The 12,355-nt window shown below is 53.4% G+C and overlaps 1 protein-coding gene across 1 annotated transcript in view; it reads right to left on the bottom strand.

Annotated features, from left to right (window-relative positions):
* The window catches only part of LOC147678400 (uncharacterized), a 123,254-nt gene that overhangs the window by 12,590 nt on the left and 98,309 nt on the right, over nt 1–12,355 (bottom strand). Inside the window, exon 2 of the mRNA XM_086946575.1 lies at nt 10,620–10,783. Coding sequence (XP_086802701.1) covers nt 10,620–10,783 — 164 coding nt within the window. The remainder of the gene's footprint in view (nt 1–10,619; nt 10,784–12,355) is intronic.

The following is a 12,355-nucleotide window of genomic DNA, read 5'->3' as shown; positions in this document are numbered from 1 at the left end:
ATGCTTTGATTATTTCTGATATGCAATGTTATAGTCACACGGTTATTACCAGAGAGAAAAAGATACGTGAAAAAGTAGTGCTCAGGTGAAAGGATAAAGTGAAAAAGAAGCAATGGTAGTAGCGTAGGGGACCCTTTAGATATTTACATGAAATACGTAGGGAGCCAACATGAATTTGTGAAGGTCTCCCTGAAAACACTCAGGCCTACCCACATAAACACAATTGCATACAAAATGTTATTCCAACTGTTATTCTTCACAGTGTATACATCATCTGTGCTTCATGTGTAGGGGGCAGATGTAGGGTGTTGGCCTATTCGGGGGCGTCAACGTTTCGACCCTAATGCACAAGGGTAATTAAGATCCTCAGCGGCGGGTCTTCCTCAGGACGGGGGTGGGGGGTTTCAAAAGCTAAGTCAGGTGAGTGCCAATCCTTTTGGCCTCAGGAGAAGTGGAAGATAATTATTCCAGTGGTAACATCATGGAAGGGGAAAAAAAAACATTCCCAAAACCGATATGTTTTGGGGTGACGGCGGGTTCTGGCAAGTTGGGACAATGCAAGGATAGCTTTGTGTATCTCGTATATTTTCTGGTTGCCCCGTAAATCATTCCCGACAGTGCGCTGCATAAATCACGCTCGCTGTGGTAGAGGCACTCTACCACAGCGAGCGTGATTTATGCAGCGCACTGTCGGGAAAGATTTACGAAGCAACCAGCAAATATACGAGATACACAAAGCTATCCTTGCATTGTCCCAACTTGCCAGACCCCACCGCCACCCCAAAACATAGCGGTGTTGGGAATGGATTTTTCCCCTTCCAAGATGTTACCACTGGAATAATTATCTTCCACTTATCCTGAGGCCAAAAGGATTGGCACTCACCTGACTTAGCTTTTGAAACCCCCTACCCCGTCCTGAGGAAGACCCGCCACTGAGGATCTTAATTACCCTTGTGCATTAGGGTCGAAACGTTGACGCCCCCGAATAGGCAGCTGGCCGCCTTCCTTGAGACGAATGGATCCCTCGACCCCTCACAGTCTGGCTTCCGAGCCAACCACAGCACCGAGACCGCCCTCATCGCCGCCACCGATGACATCCGAGCCCTGATGGACAACGGAGAAACAGCGGCCCTCATCCTCCTAGACCTCTCCGCGGCATTCGACACTGTCTGCCACCGCACCCTAGTACAGCGCCTCAGCAACGTCGGAATCCAGGAGAAGGCTCTGGAATGGATCATCTCCTTCCTCGACGGAAGAACACAGAGAGTCCGCCTACCACCGTACAAGTCAGAGGCCACCGAAGTCATCTGCGGCGTCCCCCAAGGATCCTCACTGAGCCCCACCCTCTTCAACGTCTACATAAGCCCCCTCGCGGCCATTGCACGCCAACACAACCTCAACATAATCTCCTACGCCGACGACACCCAGCTGATCCTCTCCCTGACCAACGACCCCGCCGCCGCCAGAGCCAATCTGCACGAAGGGATGAAAGAGGTAGCCGAGTGGATGACGACCAGCCGCCTGAAACTGAACTCAGACAAGACGGAGGTCCTCATCCTGGGCTCCTCGCCCTCTGCCTGGGACGACTCCTGGTGGCCTCCCGCCCTGGGCACCGCACCCAAACCGACAGACCACGCACGCAACCTGGGCTTCATCCTGGACTCCTCCCTCTCCATGACCAGGCAAGTCAACACCGTCTCCTCGGCGTGCTTCAACATCCTACGCATGCTACGAAAGATCTTCTGGTGGATCCCCACCGAGACCAGGAAGACCGTCACGCAGGCCCTCGTCACCAGTCGACTGGACTACGGCAACACCCTCTACGCCGGTACCACCGCCAAGCTCCAGAAGAGACTCCAGCAGATCCAGAACGCCTCAGCCAGACTCATCCTCGACATCCCACGAACCAGCCACATCTCCGGACATCTGAGAGACCTGCATTGGCTCCCCGTCAACAAAAGAATCACCTTCCGCCTCCTCACCCACGCACACAAAGCCCTACACGACCAAGTCCCGAGCTACCTCAACAACCGAATCAACTTCTACGCTCCCAAACGCCACCTCCGATCAGCCAACCTCGCCCTCGCCGCCGTCCCCCGCATCCGAAGAGCGACAACAGGAGGAAGGTCCTTCTCCTACCTGGCCGCCAAGACCCGGAACTCCCTCCCGACCGACCTGCGCCTGACCCAAGACCACCTCTCCTTCAGGAAGAAGCTGAAGACCTGGCTGTTCGAGCAGTAACGGCACCCCCCTCCCCCCAGCGCCTTGAGACCCTACGGGTAAGTAGTGCGCTCTATAAATGTCTTTGATTGATTGATTGATTGATTGATTGCATTAGGGTCGAAACGTCGACGCCCCCGAATAGGCCTACACCCTACATCTGCCCCCTACATATGAAGCACAGATGATGTATACACTGTGAAGAATAACAGTTGGAATAACATTTTGTATGCAATTGTGTTTATGTGGGTAGGCCTGAGTGTTTTCAGGGAGACCTTCACAAATTCATGTTGGCTCCCTATGTATTTCATGTAAATATCTAAAGAATCCCCTACGCTACTACCATTGCTTCTTTTTTACTTTATCCTTTCACCTGAGCACTACTTTTTCTCGTATCTTTTTCTCTCTGGTAATAACCGTGTGACTATAACATTGCATATCAGAAATAATCAAAGTATGTTTCTACAATACAACCCAATGTTTGAATGATTACATTTGGGTTATCAACCTCTCTTTGGAAGTGGCCTGTATATATTTTCTGTGTGTGCCTTTGATCTCATGTGCTGAAACAAGTATAACTAAAAAGTCTTTTGAATTTCAAGTTACATTAGTCTAGGACCACTGTTTTTTCAATACTACATGATACCCAGGTCCTTTTGACTTTATAGGGTTACCCCATTTGTGATAATGGCATTGATGCTAAAGCTGGAATCGCTCTATAGCTGCCTTGAAGCGATAGCAGTGTTTTTTCTCTCCAAGAGTTTGCACGTGAAATAAGATAGTTCACTTAGATTCTTCTCTTTTAAAAGGGAGGAAAATAAAGTATTTTGCCAGTAATTCCACTCTTTTTATTTTTAACACCATTTTCATTTTCCTGTTGGTTTCATATGTTACACCAAAAGATGAAAATAAAGGAAAGAAATTGCTGCCATTGCATATGTATTGTTTTCTAATATTTGGGATATGTATTCCTTTCTGCGAGGGGGCGTGGCCAAGAGCCGATCATGGTGGACGTGTAGCTCCGGAGCTCCGTCCTTAGCCCGAAATAACAGCTAATTATCCTGCATCCCTGACCTGCAACCCACCTGCATACGGTGCACAGAAGCCCCGGGAGCGAACGGCGTGCAGCGGAGGGGTGCTGCTCCCCCCCCGGATCTCACCGGTGAAGCGCCGTGTCCGTGGTACATGCTGCGGCCTGAAGTGCAGAGTAAAGCCTCGGCCTCGATTTGTGGCCTGCCCGACCCGCCCTGGGTCACTGACTCGCTCCAGGCGGGGCCCCGGACCGGAGGTGCGGCGGGCTTTCTACCGCGACACCAGGGCACACTGCGGGGCCCCCCCGCTCCACCTGTGGCCTCATTACTTCCTCCACCGGGCTGCTGGTCACCCGCTGGCCTCCCCCGCTGCGGGACCCGCTAGGCTGCCGGGACTCTAGACCTGCCGCCGCCCGTCTGAGCACAGCTGAAGCGTCCGAGCCCTCGACCCCCACCGGTGAGGAGGACAGGTCTAGTGGGGTACGGGACCCGCCATCGGCACTACGGACGCAAAGTCCGCTCACAGTACAGCGCGCCGAGGGGCATGGGGCGGCCCGGCATCAAGGAGGTCCTGAAGGAGCCATTTTGTCTGCACCCCGGAGCCAAGTCCGGGACCTCGGAGTTTCGATCTCGGCAACCTGCTCACTCCAGGCTCCGGCGACGGCGGGCATCACGCAGCGGGAGAACGCGAGGCAGCCCACGCCCACGGTCAGTAAACGCTCGCATTGCGGTCGGACCTGCGACCTCACGTATCAGAGCTGGGGACACCAGGCACACATGGGAGGAAGAAGACGCGCGCTGCGGAGCCCTGATGCCACACTGTAAGCCCGGCGCCTATCGCGATCCCGGCCACTAGAGCGATCCCTCCTCGTCGTCATCCAAGGCCTGTGGTCTCCCCCCTACACCTTGCACGGCCGGGTCACTAACGGCTAACAAGATCGCCAGTGGAACACCGCTCCGCCCTGTAACAACGCCGCGACCAGCCGGCCATCGTCATCCTTGCACAGACTGGCCAGCGTAATTCCTGGCTGCCCTGAGGCCTACACCGCAATTGCCTGCATCCAGCAGAACCTGGGCACACCGCTTTCACAGCCCAGCACCCTTGCGTGGAAACGTGTGAAAGGGGAGACCGGCGACCGCAGCTACTCCGGCGTCGCCCTGCTTACCAGGTCAATGGGTAGGCACAGGGGCAGGAACCAGGACTTGGGCGCTCCAGCAGACATGCAGTCCACGGGCTCCGAAGACCCACTGGCCTCCTCGAACGCGGACATCATCCCGCCGACCGGAAAGGGATCCCAGGACGCCAAGTTGGACCTCATCCTCAACGAAATACGCGCCACACGCGAGGCGTTAGAATCACGCATAGACAGCATGGCGACCGGCCTATCCCTACTACGGGCTGACCACAACAAGTTGGCGGAGCGGGTCTCGGAACAGAAGATAGCGCTGAATGACCTCATACCCCGCAAGACGGAGCATTCCACGAAACTGGAGACCGTAGAGAAACAGCTTAGACAGCTATGGGACAGGGTGGATGATGCGGAAGGACGTGCCCGCCGCAACAACGTCCGCATCCTGGGTATTCCGGAGAGAAGCGAGGGGAGGGACCCCACCCAATTCGTGGAAGACTGGCTGCGGAAACTGGTGGGCCAGGAAGACCTTACGGCCCTGTACAGTGTGGAGCGAGCGCACAGGATGCCATCGCGCCCCCCGCAACCAGGGGCGCCCCCTCGACCATTGATTGCGCGCCTACTCCACTACAAAGATCGAGACACTGTCCTAAGAGCGGCAAGGGAGAAGGCACCTATACGCTTCGAAGACAAAAACATATCGGTGTACCCCGATTTCACGCCCACGGTACATAGAGCCAGATCCACTTTCATGGGGGTGAAGCGCAAACTCAGAGACAGAGATATGAAATATGCGCTTTTATTCCCTGCAAGACTCAAGATATTACACGGCAACAAATCCCACTTCTTCGACTCGCCGGAAGAGGCGGAGGAATGGATGGAAGTCACACTCACCCCTCCGGCCTCACAAGACCCATTCGCGGACGGCCACGGTGGGGGTCGCAGGACCTCGCAGGGTCAACGAGACAATCCTTCCACTTCCAAACAGCACCCCCCACAAGGCGCGCCGATGAACACTCAACCGCCGGGGGACCAGACAGCAGGTCATTCTTCATCACCACGGGTGCGATTAACAGAGGAAGCGCTGGCCGCTCACGACGCGGGAGCAACCGGGGACAGGATCACCGTCACCACCGACACCCACACTGAGGTTTCCGGATCGGTGGACAGTCTACAACTGTTCCCAAAGATCACGGCCCAGATGGCAGCGGAGTTCTGACTGACGACACGATTGATCCTCTCCGGGTGGTAACGTATAACCGACCCCCCTTCCTCATACATGGTGGGTTGCAGAAGGGCTCACCCTGTCAAGGGCTACCATGCCAGAGCGGGCCATCAAGTGACAGTCACCAGAGGTCTGCTCCCCCCGTTCTGAACATGGAACACACTGACTTGTGCCCACGTTGGGCACCCTTGTTTGGCTCCCGAGCCCGTTGGCCTGGGGACCTTTTAGTTAAGGGGTTATATGTTCACAAGGCACTCTCACCTGGCACCACGACGAATCTGACATGGTCACTCATGAGCTCCGCTCTACCACCACGCACAGAAGGTTATGGGACCTCTTAATGTCTATCATTTGTGCACCTGGAATGTGCGGGGACTGGGCTCGGTACACAAACGCCACAGAATCCTAGCTCAACTCAACCGTAGAGGGACACAGATAGCTTGTCTGCAAGAGACACATTTGAACAATGCTGAAAACGTGAAGATACGCAAAAAATGGAGAGGACAGCTCTTTGCTACCTCCTATTCTGCGTTCTCCAGGGGGGCGGCGATCTGGCTTCGCAACTCTGTCCCCTTCAAGGCGTTAGAACAAAAGATTGATAAGGAAGGACGATATGTATTTGTGCGGGGTTTACTGGATGGGGATGCCATTGTGATAGGATGTGTGTACTCACCAAACACAGGCCAATCGGAATTTTTGCTAACACTGAATGGGATACTCGCTGACTGGGCTGACCACCATTGGATCATTGGGGGGGATTTCAATGCTGTGCTCGATCTTACACTGGATAGGTCACACCCCCCCCTATTGGCCACTGAGAGCAGGAAGCAGGCGGACGCTCTAGCACGTTGGGCTGAGGGCTGGGACTTGGCAGACGCATGGCGCAGCACACACTCACAGGAGAGGGAATATACCTTTTTTTCCCCGCCCCACCAGCTCCACACCAGAATTGACCATGTCTTCTGCTCCCACTCCCTGACAACCTCAATTGTCCATACCCAACACATGGGGAAAACCCTGTCCGACCACAACCCCGTTGAGCTCACTTGGCAGTGGGGCAGGTTGACGCCCCCCATCCCGGCTTGGCGACTACCCCCCGACCTGCTTGAAGACACAGTCTTCAGATCATCCCTATCCGACACTATAGAAACCTACTTCACCACGAATGCGAACACAGCCAGCACCCGTCAGATCGAATGGGACGCATTTAAAGTCTGTCTAAGGGGAGAGGTGATGGCCGCTCAAGTGGGCAGAAAGAAAGAGGTCATCAATCAATTAAAGGAAGTGGAGGGTTCCCTAGCGTCCCTGGAGAGTGAGGCAGCGGGCACCAATGCACATTTCACCCCGCTACAGGAGGCCCACATTAGACATGCAGAGCTACTAGAAGACTTGAGGCTCCTAGACTACAGAGAGCACACGAATAGGCAGCATACACAAGCAGACCGAGCTGGCACCCTTCTGGCCCGGCTACTGCGTGATTGCCCACTTTGCCACCCAATCTTAGAAATAGTGGTCCAGGCGGGCAATCCGGCCACCACCCAAATAGGGATTAATACGGCGTTCGGGGAATATTATACCACGCTGTATAGCCCCCCCCCCGCCCCAGTCGGAGATCACCTATGAGGCCTTTATGGGGGAACTGGACCTACCCCAGCTCACCGACATGCAAAGCAAAGACCTACAGCGCAACATCTCACTAGCGGAGATTAGACAGGCGATACGAGCCCTCCCTAGGAACAAGGTCCCTGGAACCGACGGCCTCCCGGCCGAATTCTACACAACGTTCATAGATCTCCTGGCCCCACGTTTACATGCTCTCTATTTGGAAGCCTTACGATCGGCCTCCCTACCGCAATCATCCATGCAAGCATTAATCACATCCCTCTTAAAACCAGGCAAAGACGGGCTACAGCTGGCTGACTACAGACCCCTGTCCCTCCTAAATACTGATTCGAAGATCTTGAGCAAAGTGCTGGCGACGAGACTAATACAATATATACCTCAGTTGATCCATCCAGACCAATGTGGTTTTGTGCCGGGCCGGAGCACGGCCATGAATCTCAGACGCTTGGCCCAACTGATGTTAGGAAACGTGGTGGGCACGGGCTCGGAGGGCTGCATATCACTAGACCTGAGACAGGCGTTCGACTCCCTTAGATGGGACTACATGTTTGCCACACTCTTGAAATTCGGGATACCGCCCGAATTCGTTGCCTGGGTCAGGCTTCTGTACACTCTCCCTACAGCGAGAGTGCGCACTTCCAGACACATTTCGGGACCTATAGCTATAGCAAGAGGCACCCGACAGGGCTGCCCGCTCTCAACTCTCCTGTTTATCCTTGCCCTCGAACCATTGCTCTGCAGACTCAGGGCGATGGCTCCCCGCTATGGTATTCGGAGACATGGGACGGCGCACATTGTGTCCGCTTATGCCGACGACATCATATTGTACCTTCGGGACCTGCGGGGCGACATGGGCCCTATACCCCAAATATTTGAGGACTTCAGGGAGATCTCAGGCCTTACCATAAGCGAACCCAAGTCTTATGGATTCACCTTCAGGAATACAGACTCTTCCACTCCCCTACCCTTCGCTCCACACGAATTCCAGATAGCGGGAGCCACCTTCCGATATCTAGGGATGCATATCTACAGGGAAGCTGACATGATGATTGACGGCAACCTTGGAAGGACCATGAGAGCACTGAAGTCACAAATTCAATTCTGGCTAACGCTGCCCCTCTCTGTTGCTGGCAGAGTGGCCATTTCTAAGATGGTAATGCTCCCTCGCCTCGTTTACCACTTCACCAACCTGCCATTCCTGATCCCAGCTGCGACATTTAAACATCTCGACACGCTACTCACGGAACTTGTGAGGGGACACGGGCGCAGACGTATAGGCCTCGCTAAACTGCAGCTCCCCTCAGGCTCTGGTGGTATGGGCCTTCCGGACTTTAGGGCATACAACTGTGCGTGCCAGCTACAATGGCTGGCCTACTGGGTAGCAGGCCGCAACCTTCACGAGCTCAACGTGGCAGGGAGGGAACATGAAAGAGGGGACATACACAAGTTGCTCCTACCCCAATCGGACATGCCGAGAGATGCCCCACCGCTCCTCCGGCTGGCGGTGACATACTGGCGGAAAGCAGTGAAATACACTTCCCCCATGACATCTTATGCCCCCACGATCCCGCTTCTGGGCATCCCGCTGGGCTCGGGCACGCTCACGACGAACAGGCTAACGCCGTGGCAGGACGCAGGTGTGACACATGTGGGAGACCTGTTCGCGGAGGGACACCTACTGTCCTTTACAGACTTCAGGGCTGTGCATAGCGTTCCCAGAGGCTCATTCCTCTTACACGCAGGCCTTCGTCACTATATAACACACACCTGGGCGCCTGAAGGACAGGAGCCAGCTACCAACCCCCTGATAACAATGCACTACCTCATGGGCACGGGCGGCCACCTAACCAAATGGCTCACTGCTAGCATAAAAGCGGGGAGGGCGGTCCCTCTAACACCACTCAGGACAGCATGGGAAGGAGACATTGGTAGGCCACTGAGGGACAAAGAATGGGAACGCATCCTCCAGTTTCCCAAGAAGGTAGCCAGAAACCCCAAATACAAGTTTATTCAGCTGATGCTGCTACATAGAGCCTACCTGACCCCGCATCGCCTACATATGATGTTCCCTGACGCGAGTAGCAACTGCCCCCGGTGCGACGCTGACGACGCATCACTAATACATATGCTATGGCAATGCCCCAAGTTGGGTCATTACTGGGCCACTATCGCTGACTCGCTTGAGAGTGCTGGCACCCTGTCCCGATCGCTCACCATAGAACATACACTATTAGGGTTGGGACCGTCAACACGCACGAGGACCGTGGCGACACGTTTCACAGACCTGGCCCTATTACTAGCGAAGCGGGCAATCACGATGAGGTGGAAGTCCCCCAGACCCCCTGACCCGGATTTATGGAAAGCAGAGGTAATTAGATGGAGCAAGGCAGAAGGCGAGGCACTACAGCGAGAAGAACACAGAGGTCTCAGGAAAACACTGATCTCCCTAGACTGGTTCACTGTGCTGGGGACCTTCGAGGCTGGGGGTGAGGAGGCTGGGGGTGAGGAGGACGGGGGGATACGGATAACTCACTACACACGGGATGAATGGGTCCAGCCCCCTTAGGACATTCACGATGTAAGGTGCACTGTGTTGGGGTACGGGGAACCCCGTACCATTGACAATTCTATCCCAGCCTGCCTCTGTGTATGGGGAAAAACTGTACTATACGGAGCAACAGGTGACCAGGATGTAAATATCACATTTATTCGCATATGAGGAGAGTGCCGGGAGGGATTTTAGCGGGTGGGGGAGGGAGTGGGTATGTTAAGGGATTGTTCAGTTGCAATGGTTCCGGACGAAAATGGAAAATCAAGGATACTAAGTACCTGTAAATACTGAGCAGACATATGAATGTGACATTCTGATTATTACTATGCCCGAATATGTATGTAACTGCTCCAATTACTATGCTAATAAACAGATTTTCCAAAAAAATGTATTCCTTTCTGCTCAAAGATGGTCCATGGGAAACATTCATTGTTTATAACTCCTCATGAAGCACCCACTCTAGAGAATTTGGGGAACTTTCAGAAGTTAGTCTCCATACATACAAAACATACTTCCCTTGCTCTTTATTAAAGGATTTCAAAACCTTCCCTCTTTCAATACATTTCGTTTGAACCCATTCACCTTGATTTCTGCAAGTTAGCTTCATGCCAACTCAAGAAAGACTCGTCCATTTCCGGAAGTGGGTCACACCTACTCCCAGAGCAAAGGTGTGTGAATCAGGTGCTTATTCTGAGTGTGCCTGGGATCTCACATGGCCCAGCTCTGGAGACAGACAAAAGCCGTGTATTAAGAATCATATCATCATTATGATACATCACATGTTCGGAGTTTGTGAAGTAGTATGGGCAGGGGTGCACAGCCCTTGGTACACTACTCACCCCTTCATAGTGCCCAATGCTGTTGTAGTACTGGTAATAGGCAGGAAAATCAGGCATTGTGTGGTACCACTTTGCATTCCGTTTGACCCGGATGTGCCCCGCTGGCACATTCAGGAAGCTGTTTGCTTCTGTAGCCGAAATCTTCACCCCGACATCACCTTTACCTGCAGGGACACAATAAGGGCTGTGAACATCCTTTTACATCACAAGCCCTCTGCAGTAAGTAACAAAACAATAAAAATCTAACATTTCTTTTTTTTTAGTATTTAGTTTCAAGTTTTTTGTGGGTCAACAGAGGTGATTGACTTTTGGTAGTAAGCTATCATGGGTGGACACATTATCGTGCCTTGGTTATAAACAGCCATTTCTAGGTAATACATAGATCCTTCCCACAGGCATCTGCCCAGCTATCATAAACACAGGTCGCATGGAAAACCTACTCGAATTCGAAGGGATTGAGGGGTTCAGATTGCAGAACTCCTCAAGGAAAGTGTACCCTAAAATATACACTATACCTTATATTTTTTTAATGAACTATTCTCCTGGCAGTCACCAGAGATAACTAAAATGTTAATAAGCTTAGTTCAAAAACTTTCATTTTATGTTCAAACAAGCATTGACAAAGCTAGTAGGTTCTCACCTTTAAAATTGCAAGCAATTATCCAATGCTTGTTTTCATTGGCCTGAAATACATACAAAATGGCCGCCAGTGCAAGACAATGGAGAGGACTGCATGGATGGCCATTTTGGAATGGTTTTCGGGTAACGAAAAGGGATTCCAAGATAGCCACCAGTGCATGTGTCATGATGCATGCGCGTACATGTGTTGTGATGCAGGTATGTGCATTCGTCATGACACACTGTTTGGGTACTTATAATTTACTGTTTAAACATGGCCAATTGCAATTTTAGAACAGTAAATTAAAAATATATATTTAGCACACTGACAGGCTGCCCCGAGACACCAAAGGTGGCTACCTGCGAGGGCGGCCATCCTTAGTGCCATAGGATGGCACGGACCCTGAGCGGTCTAGTGGTTGGCTGACTAGGTGGTCAGCCAGTGGTCAACCTGGGATTCCCCCACGCGTGAGATCATTTCCTGTCCTGGGGGAGAGGGAGGAGGGCTATATAGCCCGGGGGACGAGGGTCTGGCGTCCTCTTTTGTTCCTGTGCAGCGGCGTGCAGACCCTCGCCCCCCCCCACCTCTGGAGAATCCCGCAGCGCGGACCCGGACTGCCCGGCGTTCTTTTCTTTAAGTGCGATGGGATGAGAGGGGGAAGGCTGCAATTCGGTGTTTGGGCGCTGCTTTGGTCCCGAAGTTCAAGGGGTGTGAGCGCTTCGAGAGGGGTCGGGAGGTGCCCCGCGGGGGGCCTCGCGCTCTCGGGCGGTGGTCCTGACTTTCGGCCCGCTTTGCTAGGGGGGGGGGACTGCCCAGATTGGAGTGTGCTTGGGGGGGGGGCGCATGTGAGGGAGGTGGGGGAGGGGGGGGCGCTCCTTCACTGCGCCAGGAGTGGCGGGACATCCCGGTCGCCCCCCAATGGAGAGTGCGCCAGCTCGCTCTCAGAGTTCACAGACTTATAAACTTGTCGGTGTTAAAGCTTAGAAGACATCACGAGGCACCATGGTAGCAGTGTAGAAATATCGACCCTTGTCACTCTCTCTCCGCACCCACTGCCAGTATACAATATTTACCACGTGCTGCAAGAGTTCTTTTCCGGTCTCAGGGACGAGACCCC

Source organism: Lissotriton vulgaris, chromosome 12 (assembly GCF_964263255.1).
Source record: "Lissotriton vulgaris chromosome 12, aLisVul1.2, whole genome shotgun sequence".
NCBI classification, from domain to species: Eukaryota; Metazoa; Chordata; class Amphibia; order Caudata; family Salamandridae; genus Lissotriton; species Lissotriton vulgaris.
Note: the sequence above shows the minus strand (reverse complement) of the source record. Positions and strands in the feature narration are given on the sequence as shown.